Source organism: Equus caballus, chromosome 19 (genome assembly GCF_041296265.1).
Source record: "Equus caballus isolate H_3958 breed thoroughbred chromosome 19, TB-T2T, whole genome shotgun sequence".
Taxonomy (NCBI): domain Eukaryota; kingdom Metazoa; phylum Chordata; class Mammalia; order Perissodactyla; family Equidae; genus Equus; species Equus caballus.
Window position 1 is genome coordinate 3,803,779 of NC_091702.1, and position 26,415 is coordinate 3,830,193.

The window sequence follows — 26,415 nt, forward strand, 5'->3', positions numbered from 1 at the left end:
TCTATTTTCTCCACAACCTTGCCAACATTCAGCTTTATCAGGTGAAATTGATTTAAATCATACCTTGCTACTAAAAACAAGATTAAAATATACTTTGCTGCCTTAGAATATAGTAAGTACATCAGTGACATTGGAAATTTTCTTTAATAAGATTTTTGATTTGTTTCACTTAGTGAAAAATTAACAGGAAGAGAAACAAGGATGGGGAAGCTAGAGAGATTGAATCCAGTCTTGGTTTCCAGAGGAGGCCAGCCCCAAACCAGGTGATGGAGACCAAGGGAGTGTGCAAGAAGGGCAGGGGAGACAGATGTCCATGAAGGCACCAGTCAATGGGGAAGAATCAAGGTCAATTTTTCACTGCTACCATCTTTAGACTTGTTAAATATCAAATATGTGTCCAAAACATAGTTTCAGGGAATCTTTATTGATTATTGGGAAAATTCTAGCACAGCAAGCAGGTATAAAAATATTACACTGGGCCATATGTGTCAGCAGCTGGCAGATGAGGAGATTTCTCTCTCAGAAATGAAACAGAAAAGAGAAAAAGGGAACAAGTTAGTAAATTCAACTTACCTCTCAGATATAATTTTAAAACTAGGGATGTGTTCTCAAACACTCCAGATCAGACCAGGTCTCTGGAACCTACTATTATATCTTTTTTTCTTTACCTTTATAGAACACATCACAATTTGTGATAATTTTACTAATACTCACCTCTCTATTCAACCATAAACTCTAACATAGTGTTCTCATTGGCTGATATAGGGCCCCACATATAGTAAGTGTTAACAAATATTTGATGAATAAAATAAAGAAGAAAGAGAATGAGAGAGGAGGCAAGGGAGTTGGAGAAAAGAAAGGGGAAAGGAGAGCAGAAGGAAGAAGAGAGGAGAAAAGAGAAAGAAAAAAGAAAAGAGAGAGGTGGAGATAAGAACAAGCCAGTAGTGTACACAGGCTGGTGTACACCGTATGGAATGGAATCTCACCAGCTATTTATTCCCTGGGGAGGTGGAGGAAGCTTGAGTACATTAAAGATCTGGGCATTAGGGATTTGGAGGTGTCCTAGCTTCTTGTTTTGTTTAATTATTTTATTGAGGCCATACTGGCTTATAACATTGTGTAAACTTCAAGTGTACATTATCATATATCAGTTTCTGTATAAACTGTGTCATGTTCACCACCAATAGTCTAGTTTTTATCTCTCACCATACATACGCACTCCTTTTGCCCTCCCCCAACTCCCTACCTCTCTGGTAACCAGAAATCTGTTCCCCTTATTGATGTGTTTGTTTATCTTCCACATATGAGTGAAATCATAGGCTTTGTCTTTCTCTGCCTGACTTATTTTGCTTAGTGTAATATCCTCAAGGTCCATCCATGTTGTTACAAATGGCATGATTTTGTCTGCCTTTTTTATGGTAAGTAGTATTCCATTGATATATACCACGTCTTCTTTACCCATTCATCCATGGTTTCTTCCACTTGGTCACTTGGGTTTCTTCCACATCTTGCAATGGTGAATAATGCTACAATGAACATAGGGATGCAAAAATCTCTTTGAATTGTTTATTTCATGTTCTTTGGATAAATACCCAGCAGTAGGATTTAAAGCAACCATTAACAGAACTGAAGGGAGAAATTGACAGCAGCACAACAATATTAGGGAACCTCAATACCCTAATTGTGTCAATGGATAGATCATTCAGACACAATGTCAACAAGGCAACAGTGACCTTAAATGAAACATTAGACTAGATGGACTTAATAGATATATATAGAACATTCCACCCCAAAACAGTAGGATACACATTCTTCTCAAGTACACATGGAACATTCTCAAAGATAGTCCATATGTTGGGAAACAAGGCAAGCCTCAATAAATTTAAGAGGATTGAAATCTTATTTAGCATCTTTTCTGACCACAATGCTGTGAAACTAGAAATCAACTACAAGAAAAAAACTGAGGAAGCCACAAATATGTGGAGACTAAACAATGCTCCTGACCATTAGATCAAGGAGAAATTGAAAAAAGCCTGGAGAAAATGAAAAGGAAAACAACATTCCAACTCTTATGGGATGCAGCAAAAGTGATACTAAGAGGGAAATTTATAGCAATAATGGCCTACCTCAACAAGCAAGAAAAGCCTCAAATAAGTAATCTTAAACCACAACAAAAGGAACCAGCAAAAGAAGAACAAAGTCCAAAGTCAGTAGAAGGAAGGAAATAATAAAAATCAGCACAGAAATAAATGTCCTATCTTGGTTATGTGAATAATCCTCAAGATCATTGTCTGTGTTGCTAAGCATTAGGGACTTAGCTGTCAGACACAGGGTAGAAAACTACCACATTTGTAAAGAGTATAGGTTATCAGTAAGGGTGTTCTTTATAAAATACCCAGCTGGCTTTGCATCGGTTTAAGCAGAAAAACTGCGAAGGGACTAGGCCTGGGACAAAATTTAAAGATTAGTTCTATAATTTAAAAATATATTTGAAAAATCAAACGTACACAGTAGAAAATACCTTGTTGATTTCTCAACTTTTTTTTTATTCTAGGTGACTCTCTGACTAAATATAAGATAAATATTTATAAGTAATATTTATAAATAAAGGATGGTCACTTTCTCTGAATACAAAATACAAAATAATACCTGTAACCTCTGATGAAAAAAGCCACTTAAGCTTTTGTTGAATTTCTCATAAGCTCATTAAATTTATTGAGTTATTGGTTTCACAGCATTGGAATCAGGGGTTGTGGGAGATACAAAGAAATGTTAAAAATGATTTACTTATGGTTTGAAATCTAATTGGAAGACAGAATTTAAATACAAGAAAGTTGAATAACTTTACAAGATTAGAATAAGAGAATTTATTATCACTAATAAAAGAAAGGGAGGTGATGTCAACATCATGACAGAGTAAGTTGTTCCCGTTTTCCCCTTTTAAGTTACAACCAATGGGACATCCATAACCAAGAGAGGACTCCCTACACATCACAACAGGACACATCCATGCATTTATACATGTGAAAGTGGGTAGACTGGACTCCTGAGCAGCAGTGGAAGTGTCACCCCTTCTCCCTCCCATGTGACTGTGACCCAGGGTGTGGATCCTCAAGCAGTGGCTCTTGTGACTGTGAGCAGAGGTGGCAAGAGCAGAAAAAAGGCCCAGCAGTGGGCCTCTGTTGTAGGTGGATCCTGCAACAAGAGGCATCAGTAACTACAGATGAATAAATGATCCAGTGACCAATGGTGTCACCCCTAACATCAGCTCCACCAGCAACAGGGGCTTCATACAAATCCTTGGTTCCCCAGGTCCCCAGCAGTGACAATGACAACCACAAACCCAGCAACCCTGGCAGTGGCGCAACCAGCACCCACAGGCAACACAGGAGTAGCACTGCATGTAGTTCATGGGGCAGCAGCACCCAAGCCTGTGGAGAGCCAGTGGAAGAACATGAGACCCAAGAGACCCTGGAAGCAGCAGAAGAGCTTGCAGCCTGGTGACCCCACTGGTAACACTTGAGACTGCAGTGACATCTTAAGCAGCAAGGCACCAGCAACCTCAGAGGCACAAGGCAGCAGAAGGAAGGCACTGATGACACTTCTAGCAGAAGCAGTGGAGGGTTGAAAGTACAGGCTCTTGAGTACAACTAAAAGGAGTCCCAAACCAAAGTAAGAAAAGGCATACCCAAATAAGAAAAGATGACTACTACCACAAATGTGCCAGCAGAGGATCAATTCTTCAAACACCGTGAAGCACTACACTAACACAGCAGAACAGATAGACAATGACAACTCTCCAGAAACCAAACAGGAAGTCACAAAAGATTACAATCTAATGACAGATCATTCAAAGTATCTGTCATAAAGAAGCTCAATGAGTGACAGGAAAACTCAGAAAGACAGTTCAATGAGCTCAGGAATAAAATTAATGAACAGAAGGAGTACTTTACCAAAGAGAGTAAAACTCTAAAATAATGCCAAACAGAAATTCTGGAGATGAAGAACACAATGAGATGAAAAATAATGTAGGTAGCATTAAAGATAAAGCAGAGCATATGTAGGAGAGAGTTAGTGAGCTCAAAGATAGAAATCAAGAAACGATTCAGGTGGACGAGGAGAGAGAACTAAGATTTTTACAAAATGAAGAAATTCTTCAAGAAATATCCAACTCAATTTAGGAAAAGTAACATAAGGATTGTAGGTATCCAAGAAGGAGAAGAGAGGAGCAGAGAGCTTATTCAAAGAAATAATAGCACAGAACTCCCCAAACCAGGGGAAGGAACTTGACATGCAAATACATGAAGATAATAGAACTCCTGATGACATCAATGCAAAAAGAACTTCTCCAAGGAACGTAATATTAAAACTGTCAGGGGCTGGTCCCATGGCTGAGTGGTTAAGTTTGCACGCTCCACTGTGGCGGCCCAGGGTTTCACTGGCTCAGATCCTGGGAGCAGATATAGCACCGCTTGTCAGGCCACGTTGAGGCGGCATCCCACATACCACAACCAGAAGGACCTGCAACTAAGATATACAACTATGTATGGGAGGGAATTTGGGGAGATAAAGCAGAAAAAAATTTAAAAAATAAAACTGTCAAACATCAATGACAAAGAAAAATTATCAAGGGCAAGAAAGAAGAAAATAACCAACAAAAGAACCTCCATCAGGCTTGCAGTGGATTTCTCAGCAGAATCCCTACAGATTAGGAGACAGTGGAAAGATCTTTTCAAAATACTGAAAGACAAGAACTATGAGCTAAGAATACTCTATCTGGTGAAATTACCCTTCAGATATGACAAAGAAATAAAAGCTTTCCTAAACAAACAAAACCTGAGGGAGTTCATCACCACTAGACTCGCCTTACAAGAAATGTTGAAAGGTGCCCTCTTTCCTGAAACAAATAAGCAAACCTTTACAGAACTTTGAGCAAGGAGATAAATAGACAGAAAAAGAAAATTTCAGGTGTATATCAGAATATATTACTAAACAATTATAACAAAAAACAAAGGGAAAGAAAGCATTAAAAATAACTATCACCACTTCAATTGGTAACAAACTCACACCACAAAAAGGGATAATTTGTGACAACAAAAACATAGAAGGTGAAGAGGAAAAAGACTGAACCTGCATAGGCTAATAGACATAAGAGACTATCAGAAAATTGACTATCTCATCTAGAGATCCTTTATACAAACCTCATGGCAACAACAAAGCAAAAAATCAAAGCAGAGTCACAAATCATAATTAAAAGAAAATGGATAAAAACATCACAGAAAACCACATAACTGAAGTGGTAGACCAAAATACCAGGAAAAAGAAAGAATGGAAATATAGAGCATCCAGGAAACAAAAGGTAAAATCGCAGTACTAAACAGTCTATAATCACTCTAAATGTAAATGGATTGAATTCACATCAAAAGACACAGAGTGGTTAGGTGGATTAAGGAAAAAGACCCAACAATATGCTGCCTCCAAGAGACCCATCTTGGCTCTAAAGAAAAACTGGCTCAGCGTGAAGGAATGGAAGATGATACTCCAAGCAAATGGCAGCCAGAAGAAAGTGAGTGTAGTTATACTTACATCAGATAGAACCGACTTGAAGACAAAATAAGGTGAGACAAAAGTGAGTATTAAATAATGATAAAAGGAACATTCCACCAAGAAGACATAACACTCAATATATATGCACCTAACACAGGAGCACCAAAGTATATAAAGCAATGATTAATAGACCTAAAGGGAGAAATCGACAGCAACACAATAATAGCAGGGGCCCTTAACACTCAAGTTATGTCAATGGATAGGTCATCCAGACAGAAAGTCAAGAAGGAAACAGTGGCCTCAATGAAACATTAGATCAGATGGACTCAATAGATATAAACAGGACATTTCATCCAAAAACTGCAGAATACACATTCTTCTCAAGTGCACATGGAAAATTCTGAAAGATAGACCATATGTTGGGAAACAAGGGAAGGCCAAATAAATTCAAGAAGCTTGAAATCATATCAAACATCTTCTCTGACCAGAATACTATGAAACTAGAAATCAGCTACAAGAAGAAAGCTGGAAAAGTCACAAATATGTGGAGACTAAGTAATATGCTACTGAACAACTATTGTATGAATGGAGAAATCAAAAGAAAAATAGCTGGAGGCAAAAGAAAATAAAAACACAACATACCAAAACTTACGGGAGGTAGCAAAAGCAGTACTTACATGGAAGCTTATTGTAATACAGTCCTACCTTAAGAAACAGGAAAAATCTCAAATAAGGTCTTACACTATACCTAAAAGAAGTAGATAAAGAAGAATAAGCCAAACCCAAAGACAGTAGAAGGGAGAAAATAAAGACCAGAGCAGAAATAAATGAAACAGAGACTAAAACCAATAGAAAGGATCAATGAAACTAAGAGCTGGTTCTTGGAACAGATAAACAAATTTGACAAGCCCTTAACCAGACTCGCTAAGAAAAAGATACAGATAACTCAAGTAAGTAAGTCTGAAATGAAAGAGGAGAAATTACAATGGACGTCACAGAAATACAAATGATTATAAGAGAATACTATGAAGAGCTATAGGCCCACAAATTGGATAACCTAGAAGAAATGGATACATTCTTGGAATCAAACAACCTCCCAAAACTGAATCAAGAAGAAATAGAAAATCTGACCAGATCAATCACAAGTAAAGAGATTGAAATGGTAACCAAAACCTCCCCCAAGACAAATGTTTAGGACCAGATGGCTTCTCTCGTGAATTCTACCAAATGATCAAAGATTAATACTTATCCTTCTCAAACTCTTACAAAAAATTGAAGAGAACAGCACACTCCCTAACTCCATTTATGAGACCAACGTTACCTTGACACCAAAACCAGACAAGGGCAACACAAAACAAGGAAAATTACAGGCCAATACCACTGATGAACATAGATGCAAAAATTCTCAACAAAATATTAGCAAATTGAATAAAACAGTACATGAAAAGTTTCATAAACTAAAGTTTCATAAATTCAAGTGGAATTTATTCCAGGGATGTAGGAATGATTCAACATCCACAAATCAATCAATGTGATACACCACACTAACAAAATGAAGAATAAAAATAGATGCAGAGAAAGTGTTTGATAAGATGCAGCATCCATTTTTGATAAAAATTCTGAATAAAATGGGTATAGAAGGGAAGTACCTCAACATAATAAAGGTCATATATGACAAACCCACAGCCAAAATCATACTTAATGGTGAAAAACTGCAAGCCATCCCTGTGAGAACAGGAACAAGACAAGCGTGCCCACTCTCACCATTCTTATTCAAGATAGTACTGGAGGTTTTGGCCAAAGCAATTAGGCAAAAGAAAAAAGAAATGATAGGAATCTGAATTGAAAAGGAAGAAGTGAAACTGTCACTATTTTCAGATGACATCATTTTAAATATAGAAAACCCTAAAGAATCCACCAAAGATCTATTAGAAATAATCAAAAAACACAGTAAAGTTGTAGGGTACAAAATCAACATTAAAAAATCAATTGCAGGAGTGACGTCAGCATCATAGCAGAGTGAGCTTGCCCGGGACTCTCTCCCCTCCAACATTCAACAAAAAGGAGCGACAATATTCCAACAGAAAATATCCTAATGGCACAGGAATCCTCAGAGAGTCATGGCAGCCAATGATGGAGGACGGAGAGGCTGGAGCCCCCTTGGAGGAGCTGGAACAGGGAGAGAGAGCTTCACTCCCACCCCTAAAGACTGGGATCACTGTTGCAGGAGGCTCCATGAGGGAAGAAGTGGTGGAGGGATTGTGTGTCCATGGGATCACCCAGGATTCCCTAGGGCCCTTGCAGCCTAGAGGGAAGCCCTCTAACAAGGCAAAAGCTTTTGCATGGGGTGACTTCATCAAGCCAAGATGCCAGAAGACCAGATGGAGAGAGCTGATTGGGAAACCCAGCACTGCATGCAGGAGAAAATGCCCCCTGCCGCCTGCACCATGCTGCACCCTGCAGCGCCATCTCAGCTGAAGGAGGAGGGCTCAGAATACAGAGCTCTCAACCCCCACCCAGTGGCGATAGGCTGTAACTGCAACCGAATAATATCAAAATTGTTCTTCCAGCATCAGTTAATCAAGTCTCCAGAACAGAGAGAAAATAAATACCCATACTTCAGTCTTGAAGACTCAGAAATAAGTAAACTAAACAATGATGAATTCAAAATAACTATAGTCAAAAAACTCAATGATAAAAGAGAATATAGAGAAACAATTCAACAAGTTCTGGAGCTACTTCACAAAAGAGATTGAAACTATAAAGAAGAAACTATCAGAAATACTAGAGATGAAAGACATAATGGAAGAGATAAAACAAAATACAGATTTCTTCAATGCTCATGTGGACACTATAGAGGAGCAAATCAGCATAATTGAAGACAGACATGTTGAATTGCTCCAGACAGCAGAGGAGAGAGAACTGAGACTAAAAAGAAATGAAGAAAGCCTCTGAGAAATATCCAACTCAATGAGGAAATGCAACATAAGAATTATAGGTATTTAATAAGGTGAAGAGAAGAAGAATGGTGCAGAAAGTGTGCTCAAAGAAATAATAACAGAGAACTTCCAAAATCTAGGGAATGAGAGGGAAATGTGTGTGGAGGAAGCTTTCTGATCTCCCAGATTTATCAATGTAAAAAGAGCTACTGCAAGGCATATAGTAGTAAAATTGGAAAAAATGAGTGACAAAGAAAGAATACTCAGGGCATCAAGACAGAAGAAAATAACCTACCAAGGAACCCCTATCATACTTTCAGCAGATTTCTCTGCAGAAACCTTACAAGCTAGGACAGAATGGAATGACATATTCAAAACTTTAAAAGATAAAAATCTTCAGCCAAGCATACTCTATCCAGCAAAAGTATCCTTCATATGAGGGAGAAATTAAATCTTTTCCAGACAAACAAAAGCTAAGGGACTTTGTAGCCATGAGACCACCACTACAAGAAATCCTCAAGAAGGCCCTCATATCTGAAAAAAAGAAAAAAGGGAGAAAGGAGTCACAAAACACAGAGTAAGGAGACAAATAAATAGAATCAGAATAGGATAGCAAATATTCAACTATAGCGTTAGGCTAAAGGGAAGAAAAAAAAACAAAGACAATCTTCTCACTGTTAAAGTGACAAACTCACAAAACAAGTTAGAATAAGAGATGAGATTAATAACTTAGGAGGGGAGGAGGAAAGGGACTGAATCAGTTTAGACTAAGGAAATAAGAGGCCATCAGAAAATGGGTTATGTTATTCAAGAGATTCTGAACACAAACTTCAGGGTAGCCACTAAACTAAAAAACAGAGCAGAGACACAAAAAATAAATAAGGAAAAGCTAAGAAACTGCCTAAGTCAATGGGTATACCAAAACACACAGGATGAGAAACAAAGGAAATGCAGGAGAATGGGAAGATGAGTGATGTAATGACAGCATTAAGCCCTCATTCATCAATAATCACCCTCAGTGTAAACGGATTGAACTCTCCAATAAAAAGACACAGAGTGGCAAGATGGATTAAAGAACAAGATCCAACAATTTGTTGCCTCCAGGAAACAGATCTCAGCTCCAATGACAAATACAGGCTCAGAGTGAAGGGGTGGAAGATGATATCCAAGCTAATGTCAAACAAAAGAAAGCAGGTATCACAATACTTATATCAGACAAAGTAGATTTCAAGATAAGGCAGATGAAGAGAGACAAAGAGGGGCAGTATATAATGATCAAAGGGACACTCCATCAAGAAAATGCTTATAAATATCTATGCACCCAACACAGGAGCACCACAGTTCATAAAGCAAATATTAACAAACCTAAAAAAAGCTATCAAAAATAACACGATAATAGTAGGGGACCTCAACACCCCATTCACATCATTGGACAGATCATCCAGACAGAAAATCAACAAGGAAACAGTGGAGCTAAACGAAAAGTTAAAACAGTTGGCTTAATAGACATATATAGAACACTCCATCCAAAAACAGCAGAATAGACCTTCTTCTCAAGTGCACATGGAACATTCTCAAGCATAGACCATATGTTGAGAAAGAAGGCAAGCGTCCATAAATGTTTTAAAAATTGAAATAATAACAAGCATCTTCTCTGATTATAATGCTATAAAGCTAGAAATTAGTTACAAGAAAAAAGCTGAGAAAAGGACAAAGATGTGGAGACTAAACAATATGCTATTGAACAAGCAATGGATCATTGAAGAAATTAAGGAGGAAATCAAAAAGTATCTGGAGACAAATGAAAATAACATGCCACACCAACTCATATGGGATGCAGCAAAAGCTGTATTAAGAAGGAAATTCATCACAATACAGGCACATCTTAACAAACAAGAAAAATCCCAAATAAGAAATCTCAAATTACACCTAACTGAATTAGAGAAGGAAGAACAAACAAAGCCCAAAGTCAGCAGAAGGAGAGAAGTAATAAAAACCAGAGCATAAATAAATGCTATTGAAACAAAAAAGGCAGTAAAAAGGATCAACGAGACAAAGAACTGGTTCTTTGAGAAGATAAATAAAATTTAGAAACCCCTCGCCAGATTTACAAAGAGAAAAAGAGAGAAAGCTCAGATAAACAAAATCAGAAATGAAAGAGAAATAACAACAGACTCCACAGAAATACAATAGATCATAAGAGAATACTACAAAAAACTGTATGCCAACAAAATGGATAAGCTACAGGAAATGGATGAATTCTTAGATTCTTACAACCTCCCAAAGCTGAGTCAAGTAGAAACAGACAATGTGAACAGACGAATCACAAGGAAAGAGATCGAAACAGCAATCAAAAGCATCACAAAGAATAAAACCCCAGGACCAGAAGGCTTTCCTGGGGAATTCTACCAAACTTTCAGAGAGCATTTAATACCTATACTCTTCAAGCTATTCCAAAAAATTAGGGAGGATGGAACACTTCCTAACACATTCTACAAGGCCAACATCACACTGATACCAAAGCCTGACAAGGAGAGCATGAAAAAAGATAACTACAGGCCAATATCGCTGATGAACATAGATGCAAAAATTCTCAACAAAATCTTGGCAACCTGAATTCAGCAATTCATCAAAAAGATCATACATCCTGATCAAGTGGGATTCATACCAGGGACACAGGGATGGTTCAACATCCACAAATCAATCAACCTGATACACCACATCAACAAACTGAGGAGTAAAAACCACATGATCATCTCGATAGATGCAGAGAAAACATTTGACAAGATCCAACTGCCATTTATGATAAAAACTCTGAACAAAATTGGCATAGAAGGGAACTACCTCAACATAATAAAGGCCATATATGACAAACCCACAGCCAACATCATACTCAATGGGCAAAAGCTGAGCGCCAGCCCCCTGAAAACAGGAAGGAGACAAGGATGCCCTCTATCTCCACTCTTATTTAACATAGTATGGAGGTTTTGGCCAGAGCAATTAGGCAAGAAAAAGGAGTAAAAGGAATCCAAATAGGGAGGGAAGAAGTGAAACTCTTACTGTTTGCAGATGACATGATCTTATATATAGAAAACCCCAAAGAATCCATTGGAAAACTTTTAGAAGTAATCAACAACTACAGCCAAGTTGCAGGGTATAAAATCAATTTACATAAATCAGTAGCATTTTTATACTCTAATAATGAAATAACAGAAAAAGAACTCAAGAACTCAATCACATTCACAATCGCAAAGAAAAGAATAAAATACCTCAGGGTGAATTTAACCAAGGAAGTGAAAGACCTATACAATGAAAATTACAAGGCTTTTCTGAAAGAAATGGATGACAACATAAAGAGATGGAAAGACATTCCATGTACATGGATCGGAAGAATAAATATAGTTAAAATGTCCATACTACCTAAAGCAATCTACAGATTCAACACCATCCCAATCAGAATCCCAATGACATTCTTTAGAGAAATAGAACAAAGAATCCTTAAATTTATATGGCGCAAGAAAAGACCTCAAATTGCTAAAGCAACCCTGAGGAAAAAAGCACAAAGGTGGAGGCATCACAATCCCTGACTTCAAAACATACTACAAAGCTACAGTAATCAAAACAGCATGGTACTGGTACAAAAACAGGTGCACAGATCAATGGAACAGAATTGAAAGCCCAGAAATAAAACCACACATCTATGGACAGCTAAGCTTCAACAAAGGAGCTGAGGGCATACAATGGAGAAAAGAAAGTCTTTTCAACAAATGGTGCTGGGAAAACTGGAAAGCCACATGTAAAAGAATGAAAATTGACCATTCTTTTTCACCATTCACCAAAATAAACTCAAAATGGATCAAAAACCTAAAGCTTAGACCTGAAACCATAAGGCTTCTAGAAGAAAATGTAGGCAGTACACTCTCTGACATCAGTATTAAATGGATCTTTTCGGACACCATGCCTTCTCAGACAAGGGAAACAATAGAAAGAATAAACAAATGGGACTTCATCAGACTAAAGAGCTTCTTCAAGGAAAGTGAAAACAGGATTGAAACAATAAAAACAACCCACTAATAGGGGAAAAATATTTGCAAGAAATACTTCTGACAAAGGCTTAATATCCATAATATATAAAGAACTCTCACAACTCAACAACAAAAAAAGCAAACAACCAGATCAAAAAATGGGCAGGAGACATGAACAGACATTTCTCCAAAGAAGATATACGGATGGTCAACAGGCACATGAAAAGATGTTCATCGTTGCTGTTCATCAGGGAAATGCAAATCAAAACTACACTCTAAGATATCACCTTATACCCATTAAAATGGCAAAAATAACTAAAACAAATAGTAACAAATGTTGGAGAGGTTGTGGAGAAAAAGGAACCCTCATACACTGCTGGTGGGAATGGAAACTCATGCAGCCACTATGGAAAACAGTATGGAGATTCCTCAAAAAATCAAAAATAGAACTACCATATGATCCAGCCATCCCACTACTGGGTATCTATCCAAAGAGCTTGAAGTCAGCAATTCCAAAAGTCCCACGCACCCCAATGTTTATTGCAGCATTATTTACAATAACCAAGACGTGGAAGCAACCTAAGTGCCCAACAACAGATGATTGGATAAAGAAAATGTGGTATATACCTACAATGGAATACTACTCAGCCATAAAAAAAGAACAAAATCATCCCATTTGCAACAACATGGATGGACCTTGAGGGAATCATGTTAAGTGAAATAAGCCAGATAGAGAAGGACAATTTCTGTGTGACTCCACTCATATGAGGAATTGAAACATGTGGACAAAGAGAAAAGATTAGTGGCTACCAGGGGAAAGGTGGGGTGGGGGGTGGGCACAAAGGGTGAAGGGGTGCACCTACAACACGACTGACAGACAATAATGTACAACTGAAATTTCACAACATCGTAACCTATCATTAACTCAATAAAAAATAATTTAAAAAAGAAGATATGGTGTATATATACAATGGAATACTACTCAGCCATAAAAAAGGATAAAATCCTCCCATTCACAACAACATGGATGGACCCCGAGGGTATTATGTTAGGTGAAATAAGCCAGATAGAGAAAGACAATCTCTGTATGACTCCACTCATGTGGAAGTTAAACATGTAGACAAAGAGAACAGATTAGTGGTTACCAGGAGAAAGGGGAAGTGGGGAATGGGCACAAAGGGTGAAGTGGTGCACCTACAACATGACTGACATAAAATAATGTACAACTGGGGGACCGGCCCCTTGACCGAGTGGTTAATTTCGCACGCTCCGCAGCAGGCGGCCCAGTGTTCCGTTGGTTCGAATCCTGGGTGCGGACATGGCACTGCTCGTCAAACCACACTGTGGCAGCATCCCACATGCCACAACTAGAAGGACCCACAATGAAGAATATACAACTATGTGCCGGGGGGCTTTGAGGAGTAAAAAGAAAAAAATAAAATCTTTAAAAATAATAATAATGTACAACTGAATTTTCACAAGGTTGTAAACTATCATAATCTCAATAAAAAGTTTTAAAAAATCAATTGCGTTTCTATACACAGACTACAATCCTATTTACAATCACAATAAAAAGAATAAAATATCTAAGAATAAATTTAACCAACAAAGTGAAAGACCTATACAATGAAAACTGTAAGACATTACTGAAAGAAATCAGTGATGACATAAAGAAATGGAAAGATGCACATGTACATGGACTGGAAGAATAAACATAGTTAAAATGTCCATACTACCTAAAGCAATCTACAGATTCACTGCAATCCCAATCAGAATCCCAAAGACACTATTCATGGAAACACAGTGAAGAATCCTAAAATACATATGGGGCAACAAAAGACCCTGAATAGGTAAAGCAATCCTGAGAAAAAACAGCAGTGCTGGAGGCATCACAATCCCTAACTTCAAAATATACCACAAAACTATAGTAATTAAAACAGTGTGGTAGGGGTACAAAAACAGACACACAGATCAATGGAACAGAATTGAAAGCTCAGAAATAAAACCACATATCTATGGAGAGCTAATTTTCAACAAAGGAGCTAAGAACATACAACGGAGAAAGGAAATTCTTTTCAATAAATGGTGTTGGACAGCCAGTTTCAATAAATGAAAATTGGACAGCCACATGCAACAACATTAAAGTAGACCATTATCTTTAGCCATACACAAAAATTATATCCAAATGAATCAAAGACTTGAAGGCAAGTCCTAAACCATAAAACTTCTAGAACAAAAGTCACTTTTCAAGATGGTCCTTAGCAGCTATAAGCAAGAGTTTTAACACCCAGAGTTCTCTGCTAGAATGGATGTTATGGATATTCTGTCCTAGCTATAGAGAAAAGTTTTTAAAAATCAGAAAGGAAGACTTTCCTTAACAGCTACTGGCAAACTGCATTCAAATTCCTTTCTTTCTATGCAGGAGAGACCCTGTCAAAATGCTGTGAACTGCAAAGTTTGAAGTCACTTTTCTAGGAGATACTAAGAAGCTAGGAGTAAGAGTTTCTCTCAACAGTCTTCTTTCATGGAATGGATGTCATAGATATTTTGTCACTGCTGTACAGCTTAATAACGTTGCAAGGAAGATGTCCCCTAGCACTGAATGTCAGGCTACATTCAGCGAGGCCTTCTTTCTTTCTATGTGAGAGAGACCCTGTCAGCAGTATACTGTGAACTGCAAAGTTTCAAGGGTCACTTTTCAAGATGATCCTTAGCAGGTACAAGCAAGAGATTTTCTACCCAGAGTTCTCTCTTGGAATGGATGTGATAGATATTCTGTCATAGCTGTAGAGAAAAGTTTTATAATTTTAAAATATTATAAAACTTTTGTAATAGCCATCTTAACAGGTATGAGCTTATATCTCATAGTGCTTCTGATCTGCATTTCCCTAATAATTTGTGGTTTGGGCATATTTTCATGTACTTGGTCATTTATCTGTCTTTTTTGGAAAAATGTCTATTCAAGTATTTATCCCCCTTTTAAATAGCGTTATTAGTTTTATTTTGCCATTGAGTTCTAGGATTTGTTTATACATTTTGGAAATTAACCCCCAATCAGTTATATGATTTGCAAATATCTTCTCTCATTTTACTATTTGCCTTTTCATTCAGTTGATTGATTTCTTCGCTGTGCAGAAGTTTTTAAACTTGATGTGATCTCACTTGTCTATTTTGCTTTTGTTGCTGTGCTTTTGGTGTCGCATCCATGAAATCATTCCCAAACCCAATGTCATGAAGTTTTCCCCTTATGTTTTTTTCCTAGGAGTTTCACAGTTTCAGGCCTCACGTTTAAATCTTTAATCCATTTTGAGTTGATTTTTGTGTACAGTGTAAGATAAGGTCCAGTCTCATCCCTTTGAACTTGGCTTCCCAGTTTTCCCATTACAATTTACTGAAGAGACTGTCCTTTCCATATTGTATATTCTTGGCTCCTTTGACAAAAATTAATTGACCATATACGTGTGGGTTTATTTCTGGGCTTTCTGTTCTGTTCCATTGATCTTTGTGTCTGTTTCTATGCCAACACCATATTGTTTTGATAACTGTAGCTTTGTAATATATTGTGAAATCAGGAAGTGTGATGCTTTCAGCTTGGTTCTTGTTCTTCTTATTCAAGATTGCTTTGACTATTCAACGTCTTCTGTGGTGTCATATGAATTTTATAATTGTTTTTCTATTTCTGGGGAAAATGAGATTTTGATAGGCATTCCTTTATCTGTGTAGATCACTTTGTATGGTATGGACTTCATAACAATATTAGGTATTTCAATCCATTAACATGGGATGTCTTTCCATTTGTTTGTGTCTTCTTTAATTATTTTTATCAATCTTTTGCAGTGTTCAGTTTACAAACTGAAAACTTAGTTCTTTCACCTCTTTAGTTAAGGACTTTATTCTTTTTGATGTTATATTTCATTCCTTTTTATGGATTAGTAATATCCCATTGTATGCATATACTGCAATTTGTTTGTCCTTTTATCTGTCGATGGACATTTGATGTTATTCCACCTTTTGGCTATTGTGAATAGTGCTGCAGGTATATGTCCCTGTTTGATTATTTGTTTTCAATTCTTTTGAGTATTTACCTAGGGTGGAATGGTAGGGTCATATGGTAATTCTATGCCTAACTTTTGAGAAACTGACAAGCTGTTTCCCACAACAGCTGAACTACTTCATATTTTGCGTTTTCACCAGCCATTCACATGTGAATCAATTTCTCTCCATCCTCACCAACATTTTCTATTTTCTATTGGTTCTTTTCCATCCTAGTTGGTGTCAAGTGGTGTCTCATTGTGGATTTATTTACATTTCCTTAATGACTAATGATGTTGAGCATCTTTTCATGTGCTTATTGGCTTTGGAGAAATTTCTTTTCAAGTCCTTTGCCTACTTTTTAATTAGGTTATTTGACTTTTTGTTGTTAAGTTGTAGGAGTTTCTTAAATATTCTAGATTTTCCACTCTTATTGAGTACATTATTTGTAAATATTTTCTTGTATTCTATAGGTTGTCTTTTTACTTTCTTGATAATGTCCTTTGATGCACAACACATTTAATTTAAATGATGTCCAATTTATCTATTTTTCTTTTATTTCTTATGATTTTTGTATGTTTAAGAATCTATTGTCTGGGGCTGGCTTTGTGGTGTGGTGTTTAATTTTGGCATGCTCTGCTTTGGTGGCCTGGGTACGTGGGTTCAGATCCTGGGTGTGGACCTTCATCACTCATCAAACCATCCTGTGGCAATGACCCACAAACAAACTAGAGGAAGACTGGCATAGATGTCAGTTCAAAGCCCATCTTCCTCACCAAAAACAAGAGAATCTATTGTCAATTCAGTACCTCTTTATTTTTCCTAAGAGTTTTATATGTTTAGCTCTTATATTTAGCTTTTGATCCATTTTGAGTTAATTTTTGTATGTAGTATGAGTTATGAGTCTGACCTTTTAAATTTGCATGTGGATATCCAGTAGTCTAAATTCATTTTTAATCAGTGTTCAAAGTAAAACAATAATGATATACCATTGCTTTGTTTGATTTAGCAAAATTTGAATTGCTTGGCATTATTAAGTGCTGCTAAAATGTGAATAAATACCCCAAAATTCTTTATGGAGGTATAAACTGGTAGAATCAATTTAAAAATATATTTGCTGTGCCTACAAGATTTGAAAATATACCATATGATCTAATAACTTTCAAGTATCATCCAAGTATATACATTAGATGCATTATTGTATGTGAGCAAACTGAAGAATAAGAATATGTGAACTGCATTGTTGCTCTTAATAGAGAAGACTCAGAAGCAAACATAATATTCATCCAGTTTAAATCCATGAGCCAAATCTATAGCAATCAAGATAATTAAATCTCCAAATCTTAAGTTTGGGCCAAATATATACATATGCCAATCATAAAATGATGTAAACATCACAAATCCACTATGTAAATTTTAAGACCACATAACTAAAAAATAGTGTGTATAATTTATTTACCCAAGAACATAACAGTAAATTCATTTTACTCTTAAAAAAGACAAAATGGATGAACCGTGAGGACATTATACTAAGTGAAATAAGCTAGTCACAGAAGGGCAAATACTGTATGATTCCATTTATATGAAGCCTATGAAATAGTCAAACATACGGAAGCAGAGAGTAGAACGGTGGTGGTCAGGGGCTGAGGGAAGGGCAAATAGGAGTTGCTATGGCATAAAGTTTCATTTATGCAAGATGATTACGTTCTAGAGGTCTGTTGTACAACATTGCACCTATAGTTAGCATTACTGTATTGTGTACTTAAAAACTTAAGAGTGTGGATCTCTTGTTAAAGTTTTGTTACCTTGATAAAAAGAATAAAAAGATTTAGGAAAACAGAAAAAAGATTGTAATAGTTAATAGTTGTTGCCTCCAGGTGGGGTAGAGGGAATGGGAATGGGGGAGACGGTATCAGTGCAAATTTAGTTCATAAGTAATTATGTAGTACTTTAAAACAATGAATCTTATAAGGTAAAACTTGTTTAATGTGGGTGATGGAAATATGGTCTCTATAATGTCATTTTTCTGCGTATTTATATATATGTATGTATGTGTATATATGTAGGTGTGTGTGTGTGTGTTTCTTACAAATATTTAGAAAGGTGACATTTTGTGATCCAACAAAGGTCCTGTCTTAGAATTTTATCTGCTTGACCAAGGTAAGTTTATTAATAGTATAAAAAACTTAAGAAATGTGAAATAACTCTTGTACAGTAAATAAGCTTCAATTGAGAGATTGAAGAGTTATATAAGGCATCAATAACAATGGAAAGAGTAAAAGAAATAGTTTTTTTAAAAAAAATCTTCACAATGTTCTGGGAATGCTAAGCAGATGAGCAAGTTGGCAGAGGTGATGTGGGAACAAAAGCATTGTTAACTGAGCATGGTACAGACTGCCTGTGGTCACATGATGGACAACACACAAAAGACATTACAGAGGAAGCAACATGAACTCCATGTGGATATTTGGACTCTGGAAATAAACTCAAGGATTTAAATTCATTGTTATGAATGACTTAAAGTTGGTAGAAATCTTTGTAAGTTCCTCTTTATTGTTCACAGTTTGTTACTTCATTACTTTAGAGCCTAGAATATGCCACATCCTTGTTAGGTATTAGCAACACCAAGATGAAGAAAGAACAATTGTGTCCTGCCCTAAAGTAGTGAATATTCTATAGAATGATGTACAAGTTGTTGCTGTTTCTTTATCAAAGTTAAAATCACATTAAAGATAGATTCCAGCACTGGGAATGAAAACCTCATGTTTTATTTCAGAATTTTAGGATATATATTGTATTCATTCATTCACGTATTCATCATTCATTCCATCAGTCAGTCAGTCAACAAATATCTTTTGAACATTGAATCTTTCCTGGATGTTATTTTAGATGCTGTTCATACAAAGACAAACTATTCAGACATGCACTTTTCACTGATAAAGCTTATGGACTAGAAAATTCTAGACAAAAAGTAAAATAAAAATGTTATCAGTATTTATTACAATAGTTATTTTTGCTGAAAGAGAGATCACAGGATTATATGAAAAAATATATTTTCCATCCAAATAATTTTTATTAAAAACTAGAAATAAGACCAAGTGTATGCTGGATGCTTTACAAATTTCAATAAAAAATTGATATTCAGTACCATTACAGCAATTCACATTTTGAATTTATGTTGTACGTTCTCTGATTTTTATGGCCAATACATGAAGGCTTATTGTTGACACAAGAATGGAGGTTTTGCAAGCCAGCCATGATGGCCTAGCAGTTAAAGTTCAGCATGCTCCACTTTGGTGGCCTGGGTTCAGTTCCTGGGCATGGAATGACACCATCCATCTGTTAGTAGCCATTCTGTGGTGGCAGCTCACATAGGACTTACAACTAGAATATACAACTATGCCCTGGGGTTTGGGGGAGGCAAAAAAAAAAAAAAGAGCAAGATTGGCAACAGATGTTGCTTGGGGTGAATCTTTCCCAGTAAAAAAGAAAAAGAAAAAAGAAATATAATTCTATATTATTTTTAAAAAAAAAAGAATGAAGGTTTTGCATTTAATTTTATTCCTAATAGTCACATCAAAATTGAACATTGGGGCCAGAATCCTGTGCTTTCTAACTGCTGAATTTTCTTCCATCCCAGGGCCAGCAGCAACATTTCCCAGCAAATGTAGGGGTACAATTTGAAACACACAAATAAACAAAAGGTGGAATCATTGTATGTGGTTGTTCTTCAAAATGATCACTGAAGAGAGTCCCTTGTCTATCTCTGCATTTTCACTCTTTGAATGAAATTGTGAGTGGACACTTGACTAGTGAGCACTCTATTTATCTTTCTTTCCCTGGAGAATGAGACTTTTATTTTGTTCTTATTCAGGGAATGGGGCATAAATAAACTTATTTCCATGTGAAGGTTTTCAGGGATTTCAGACACATAAAACTATTTTGCATGCTTCATGCAGCAACCTCAGGAATGAGTCTCACCAGATCTCTGTGTACAGGTAGGTTAAACCAAATAATTTATTTATTACTAATTCTAGACTTGAAGACTAAGTACCTTGAAAGTTTTAACAATTTAAATCAGACTCAGGACTGAAATGATATCTGCCACTTTTCTCTTTTCCTAGACTCAAATCTCTGCTCATTGATTGCTAAGTGGAAGTGAAGGTAATATGACCTAAACAATAGAGTCCAGCATTCCTATTGATAAACTAGACTCCTTGAGCACTCATGCAGAATAGTGAATAGTCATTACAGGGAGTATAGTTCACCTTAGTATAAAGAGGGATGTCATCTGCCTTTGAATTGGAAGAATTGAGGGATCTTTTAAACCAGATAAGAAGCTTCTTAGGTGTCTTTAAAATATAAGATTCTACGTCTCCAAGAGAGACCTACTAAATGACTTAACATTGATAAAAACAAGTTTTCATTTTCCCAGAGTGATAAGTCATAAGATAGAAGGATTCCTAGTGTCAGCAGTCAGTCTCTATGTCGCTGGTGGACACAGAGAGCTCATATCGAGATGCAGTTTCCCCTAATACAACCTAGCTTTAAATAAGTTTCAGACAAATTCTACAGTTAGAGATCAATGGCTACTCTTGAAATCATTTCAGAAACTGTTTATAAATTAATTTGCAATATTATTTCTCACCCACAATTGAAACATAAAATGATTAACATTTAGACAATTTTTACAGTTTTCCCCCTTCTTCTTCTCATCCCCTAAGTCCCCCAGTACATAGCTGTACATTCTAGTTGTGAGTACCACTGGTTGTGCTATGTGGGATGCCACCTTAACATGGCTTGACGAGTGGTGCCATGTCCATGCCCAAGATCTGAACCAGCAAAACCCTGGGCCACCAAACTGGAGCACATGAACATAACCACTTGGCCATGGGGCCAACCCTTACACTTGTATTTACTGAGAATTTATTATTTTGGTAGACCTATAAAATATTTATGTTCAGAAACAAACTTGAAAAAAACTGTAAAAAATTAAAATAACTCAGGAACAAATGCAAAATCAAACAAGATTCTGAAGGTACCGGAGGAAACTGGAGTTGTTCTACAGAATCTTTACTTCAGGGACATATAGCTACTGAAACAAAAAGCAACCCTAGCTTTACCATCAGTTATATTTCTGTAGAAGAGGGAATTTTAATGGGTAATGATTTTTGCAAATAGAGCCAGCCCTGTGGTCTAGTGGTTAAGATTTGGTGCTCTCATTGCTGTGGCCTGGGTTCATTTCTGGCCAGGGAACCACACAACCTGTCTGTCGGTTTTCATACTGTTTGTGCCAGTTCTTTTTAGATGTGGTGGTAGGAGACAAAAGATACAGGATAACTGATGCAACAGCATGAGATCAACTCCAGACACATATCTGATGCATGGAATAAAACATCTTTAAATGAAAACAAACAAGCACCACAGATATAAGAGAGAATCATGTCGTTGGAGAGCAGAGCCTGATTTGTTGTTGAGTATATAGCTAGCTATCATGTGCCCCAGTTTTCTGAAGATGAAAACTGTAGTCCACTTGCTATTTCTATTTCAACTATAAAAGCCCTCAGTGAGGTAGAATGAGTTACTGTGACTGAAGTAAGGAACCACATTAAAAAATCATTCAAAACATGCTAATAACTGTAACTACTGCTATGAAATATTTTGCATTCGTTGTTACTAGGCTGTGTGACAACTAACCTATATATGTGCATTATCTCATTTAATTCATACAAACAAGAATATAAATACATGATAGAAATCACACAGCTAATAACTGATAGACTAATGCTCAGCCAACCAACTAGCCAATCAAACAAGCAAAATCATAAAACCATACGATTAAATAACATCCCTTGAGTAACTTAGCCTCATTGAATCTCAATTGTCTTTCAGACATAGAAGTAATTACAGACATCTTCTAGGATATTTCTGCAGAATAAAGAGATCAATATTTAAAAGTGCCCAGCATAGCTCTGATGTTACTAGCTCTTAGTTAATATCAGCCCTGATATTGGTTCCCCTACAGAGAACCTGGCATGTATGGGGTTAAAAGTAAAAACCTGCATTCCTAGTTCCCTGGGTCTTTAGTTACACTCATATGTAAATATTTGTTTCTTTAATCTCTGACCCTCTGAGCTTTACAACCAAATAGAAGTTACAAATTGTTGAACTCAGATGGCTTCAAACTGGGTTCCCACTAAAGTTGTGCTAATCCCAGGACCTTGAAGTCCTTTCACAGAGAAACTAATATCCACAGACTATCAAGAAACCGAAGCTTCCCAGGCCCGACTCCTCAGATTCCTGACGTCAGAGTCTACCTTCCACCATGGAGATATGCAGCCAAGGACATTCGTCTGAGCAGTCCTTTGTCTCCTATGCTGGAAGCAGCCCCAGACACAGGCTGATGGGAAAATGCTGACCAAGAAGTCCATGGTCCCCCTCCCCTACTTAAAACCCCAAATAAAAACCCCTACCCATTTCTTAACAGGCAGCAAGTAACTTTTGGGGCACTAGCCCTTCTTTGCTCCCTCTGCCTGGCAAAGTAAAGCTTTTCTTTTTCTCCCAAGACTCCGTTGTCATTATTTGGATTGACATCAGGATCAGAGCCTGAACTTTCAGTAACACTGAGAGAAAACAACGCTAAATAATGCTAGCTTTCTCCCCAACTCATTTCTCTATCCAAGTACAAGAAAGTGTTCAAACTTTAACAAATCAAAACTGTAAGTAACAAATTTTAAAAATCAAAACAGGCGACAAATAAAAATGGCAAGTAATAGGATATATTGGAGTATATGAGGAAGCCATTTTGTGTAAACCTAATTCAGCCTGACCTTGTCTTTCCAAAAGGGCCTGACCGAGGCCGTTGAGCATGCATTGTATATCTGCTTTAGAGATTCCCTATGGCAAGAGCAAAAGGCCCTTGAGATAAAGGTGCAACTTCTCTCCCCCTCCCAATGTTGGCATCTCCTTAAAGATTAAGCATCTTTCTTTAGGCTGGGAACTGATTGCAGCGCTCATCTGTGACTGCCCAGCCTGAGGCAACAGACCTGCCACCCCACGGTGTTCACTGAGACGGCAGACCTATCTGCCGTTTCCATCAATCGCTGTGCTGACAGAGCAGCCTCGTGACTATTGTAAAAGGGACATTTCAATCATATGTGAAACATACTCTTTGAGGGTATATAACCACCCTGTATACTCCCACTTCTTTGGAGTGCTCTGTTCCTTTGTGGAAAGACTCTCCCGGGTTATAATCCTCAGATTTAAGCTCAGAATAAACTCACCCAAATTTTCATTTATAGATTGGTTATGGATTATTTTCGTCGACACAGGCTTTAAGAAATTTAAAGGAAAGAGCTGTAAGCTGGAAAGGAAAGGAAGGGATGAGAGAAAAAAACAATAGAGGAGTCTGAGCAATTAGAAGTCGAGTGATGGGACAGGACTGGCTTACTCAGCAGAAGAAAGGAAATATTAAATAAAGAGTATTCAGGGTTTCTGAATGATACTAAGAAGGAACAGTATGGAGGTGTGGTCTGTTTGTGGGCAGCTGAAGCATAGTGGAGCGGTAGAAACTGATAAGGAAAACCCAGGGTACTAAAAGTGTTTCCCACAGAAATACTGAAATTCTCAAGGATGATGACAAAATATGGGCTGAAAGAAGGCCTGTGACAGCTAAGGAAAAAATGCTGGAAGTCACTCTGACTCATCAGTTTCTCATAGGTAGCTCTCTTTTATCATTGGAAACATGCATGTACACAGAAGCATGTGTGAACATGGAAATATATACAGACATATATATCCATGCATGTATATCTATTCATGCAATATCATATATTATGTTCAATATATGCACATAAATATTCATTAATACACTATTATAATAAATTGATGTATATTTATCCAATATAAATTTCATCCAACAATGAATAAAAAATTAATAGCTTTGTCAAAGAGTTCTAAGAACCTGAAACTGATCTGTGGAAAGTTTGTATTTCTGAATTTTGGGAAAGGATGGAAAGAAAAGTAACTAAGATCTGAAACTTTTAAGTGTTTGTGAACAAAAGTGTACTGATTTCAAATGTCATTTAACAATCTAGCATCTAACAGAAAAAGCAATTTTAGCATCTATCAATCTCTTTCCATTTTCCTCACTAAAAGATAAAAGCAATAGCATAAATGGCTCCAGAGTCTCACTCAGGTGACTAAGTTCATCCTCACAGGAGTCTCAGACTGTCCAGAATGCCCGATGCCTCTCTTCTTTGTTTTCCTGGTCATCTATGGGCTGACCGCGGTAGGGAACCAGAGCATCAGTCTCACCAGTGTTTACTCTCAACTTCAAACCCTCATGTCCTTTTCCCTCCAGCACGTGGTTATCATCAGTCTTGGCAATTCTACTGTCATTGCCCCTAAAGTGCTGGTTATCTTCTTGGTTTCAAAGAAAACCATATCCTACTAAGGATGTGCAGCCCGACTAGGTGGATTCATAGCTTTTCTTGTGGCTGAGACTTTCATGCTGGCTGCAGTGGCCGATGACCACTACTCCACTATTTGCAGCCCCTTCTCTACGTGGTGGCAGTGTCTCCACAGGTCTGCTTCTGCTGGCATCCCTCACATCCCCCCACAGTCTGGACACAGCACTCTCTCTTCCTGTGTCTTCTCTGCATCATATTGCTCTTCCAATGTCATCAACCATTTTACTGTGATAATGCCCCTTAGCATTATCCTGTTCTGATACTTACATTTCAGAAACAGCTGTGTTTACCTCTTTGAGGACGAATTTGTTTTTCTCTATGATTATTGCTCTAATATCCTACTTCAACATCGTTCTTGCCATTTTGAGGATACATTCTTCAGAAGGGCAAGGAAAAGTCTTTTCCACCTGTACCTCTCACATGATGAGTGTCATTGTGTTGTACATGACCTTGCTCTTTGTGTATTTGCAACCAAAGACCAACCACTCATTAGCTACTGATAAAATGGCCTCAGTATTCTACACCCTAGTGATACCAATGCTGAATACCCTCATTTACAGCGTAAGGAACAAGGACATGAGGATGCATTGAAGACATTCCTGGTAACCCAGGTCAATTGTTCTAACTAATGGAAATTTAAAACTACAACTGACTTCATTTAAGGGTTTTCCTTTACTCCTGAAAATCCTACTAAGTGAAGAGGCAGTAAATAGTTAAAAATTCCACTAATTTCAAAATGGGAAAAAATTAATCCTTTTTATCCCAGCCTGAAATATACAATTTTCTCTACAGAAAAATGCATTAATTGACCAAGAAAACACACATACAAGTAATAAACAATAATTTGAAAGTAAACACATTTTATTTTATTTTTATTTTTGAGGAAGATTAGCTCTAAGCTAACTACTTCCAATCCTCCTCTTTTTGCTGAGGAAGACTGGCCCTGAGCTAACATCCATGCCCATCTTCCTCTAGTTTATATGTGGGACACCTACCACAGCATGGCTTGCCAAGCGGTGCCATGTCCACAGCCGGGATTCAAACCGGCGAACCCCAGGCCGCCGAGAACTGGAACGTGAAAACTTAACCACTGCACCACCGGGCCGGCCCCTGTAAACACATTTTAAAAGAAAACATGTTACTAAAATGTTTGTATAATTTCTAAACAAGCAGAGAAAGCCTGGTGGCTGGTGGTGGAAGTTGTGAGAGTCATTTCTTGGAAGGTGGTCAACAGTCAGATCATCTTTCTTGCCACAGATATTTTTGATCAACTATTAAAGGTTTTATTTTTTGCAGCATTTTATCCATCAATTTCTCTAACTTTTTGGACCTATTTTTATCTTGCACTTAAAATAGTTTTACACCACAGGAAAAAGTAAACTTTTAGGAGAAAATAAAAAC

General features: G+C 37.1%; 1 protein-coding gene and 1 pseudogene across 6 annotated transcripts in view; one reads left to right on the forward strand and one right to left on the reverse strand.

Annotated features, from left to right (window-relative positions):
* Window positions 1–1,339: 1,339 nt before the first annotated feature.
* The window catches only part of LOC102149377 (ral guanine nucleotide dissociation stimulator), a 90,738-nt gene continuing 65,662 nt past the window's right edge, over window positions 1,340–26,415 (reverse strand). For 5 of the 6 annotated variants that reach the window (XM_070242515.1, XM_070242517.1, XM_070242516.1 and 2 more), the window contains one exon: window positions 25,852–26,124. In XM_070242515.1, the coding sequence (XP_070098616.1) occupies window positions 25,986–26,124 (139 nt within the window). In that variant the 3' untranslated portion in view covers window positions 25,852–25,985. Of the gene's footprint in view, window positions 1,527–25,851; window positions 26,125–26,415 lie in introns of those variants that run through there. The other variant, XM_070242520.1, reaches the window with a different exon arrangement.
* Window positions 24,729–25,643, forward strand: OR8J20P (olfactory receptor family 8 subfamily J member 20, pseudogene; annotated as a pseudogene).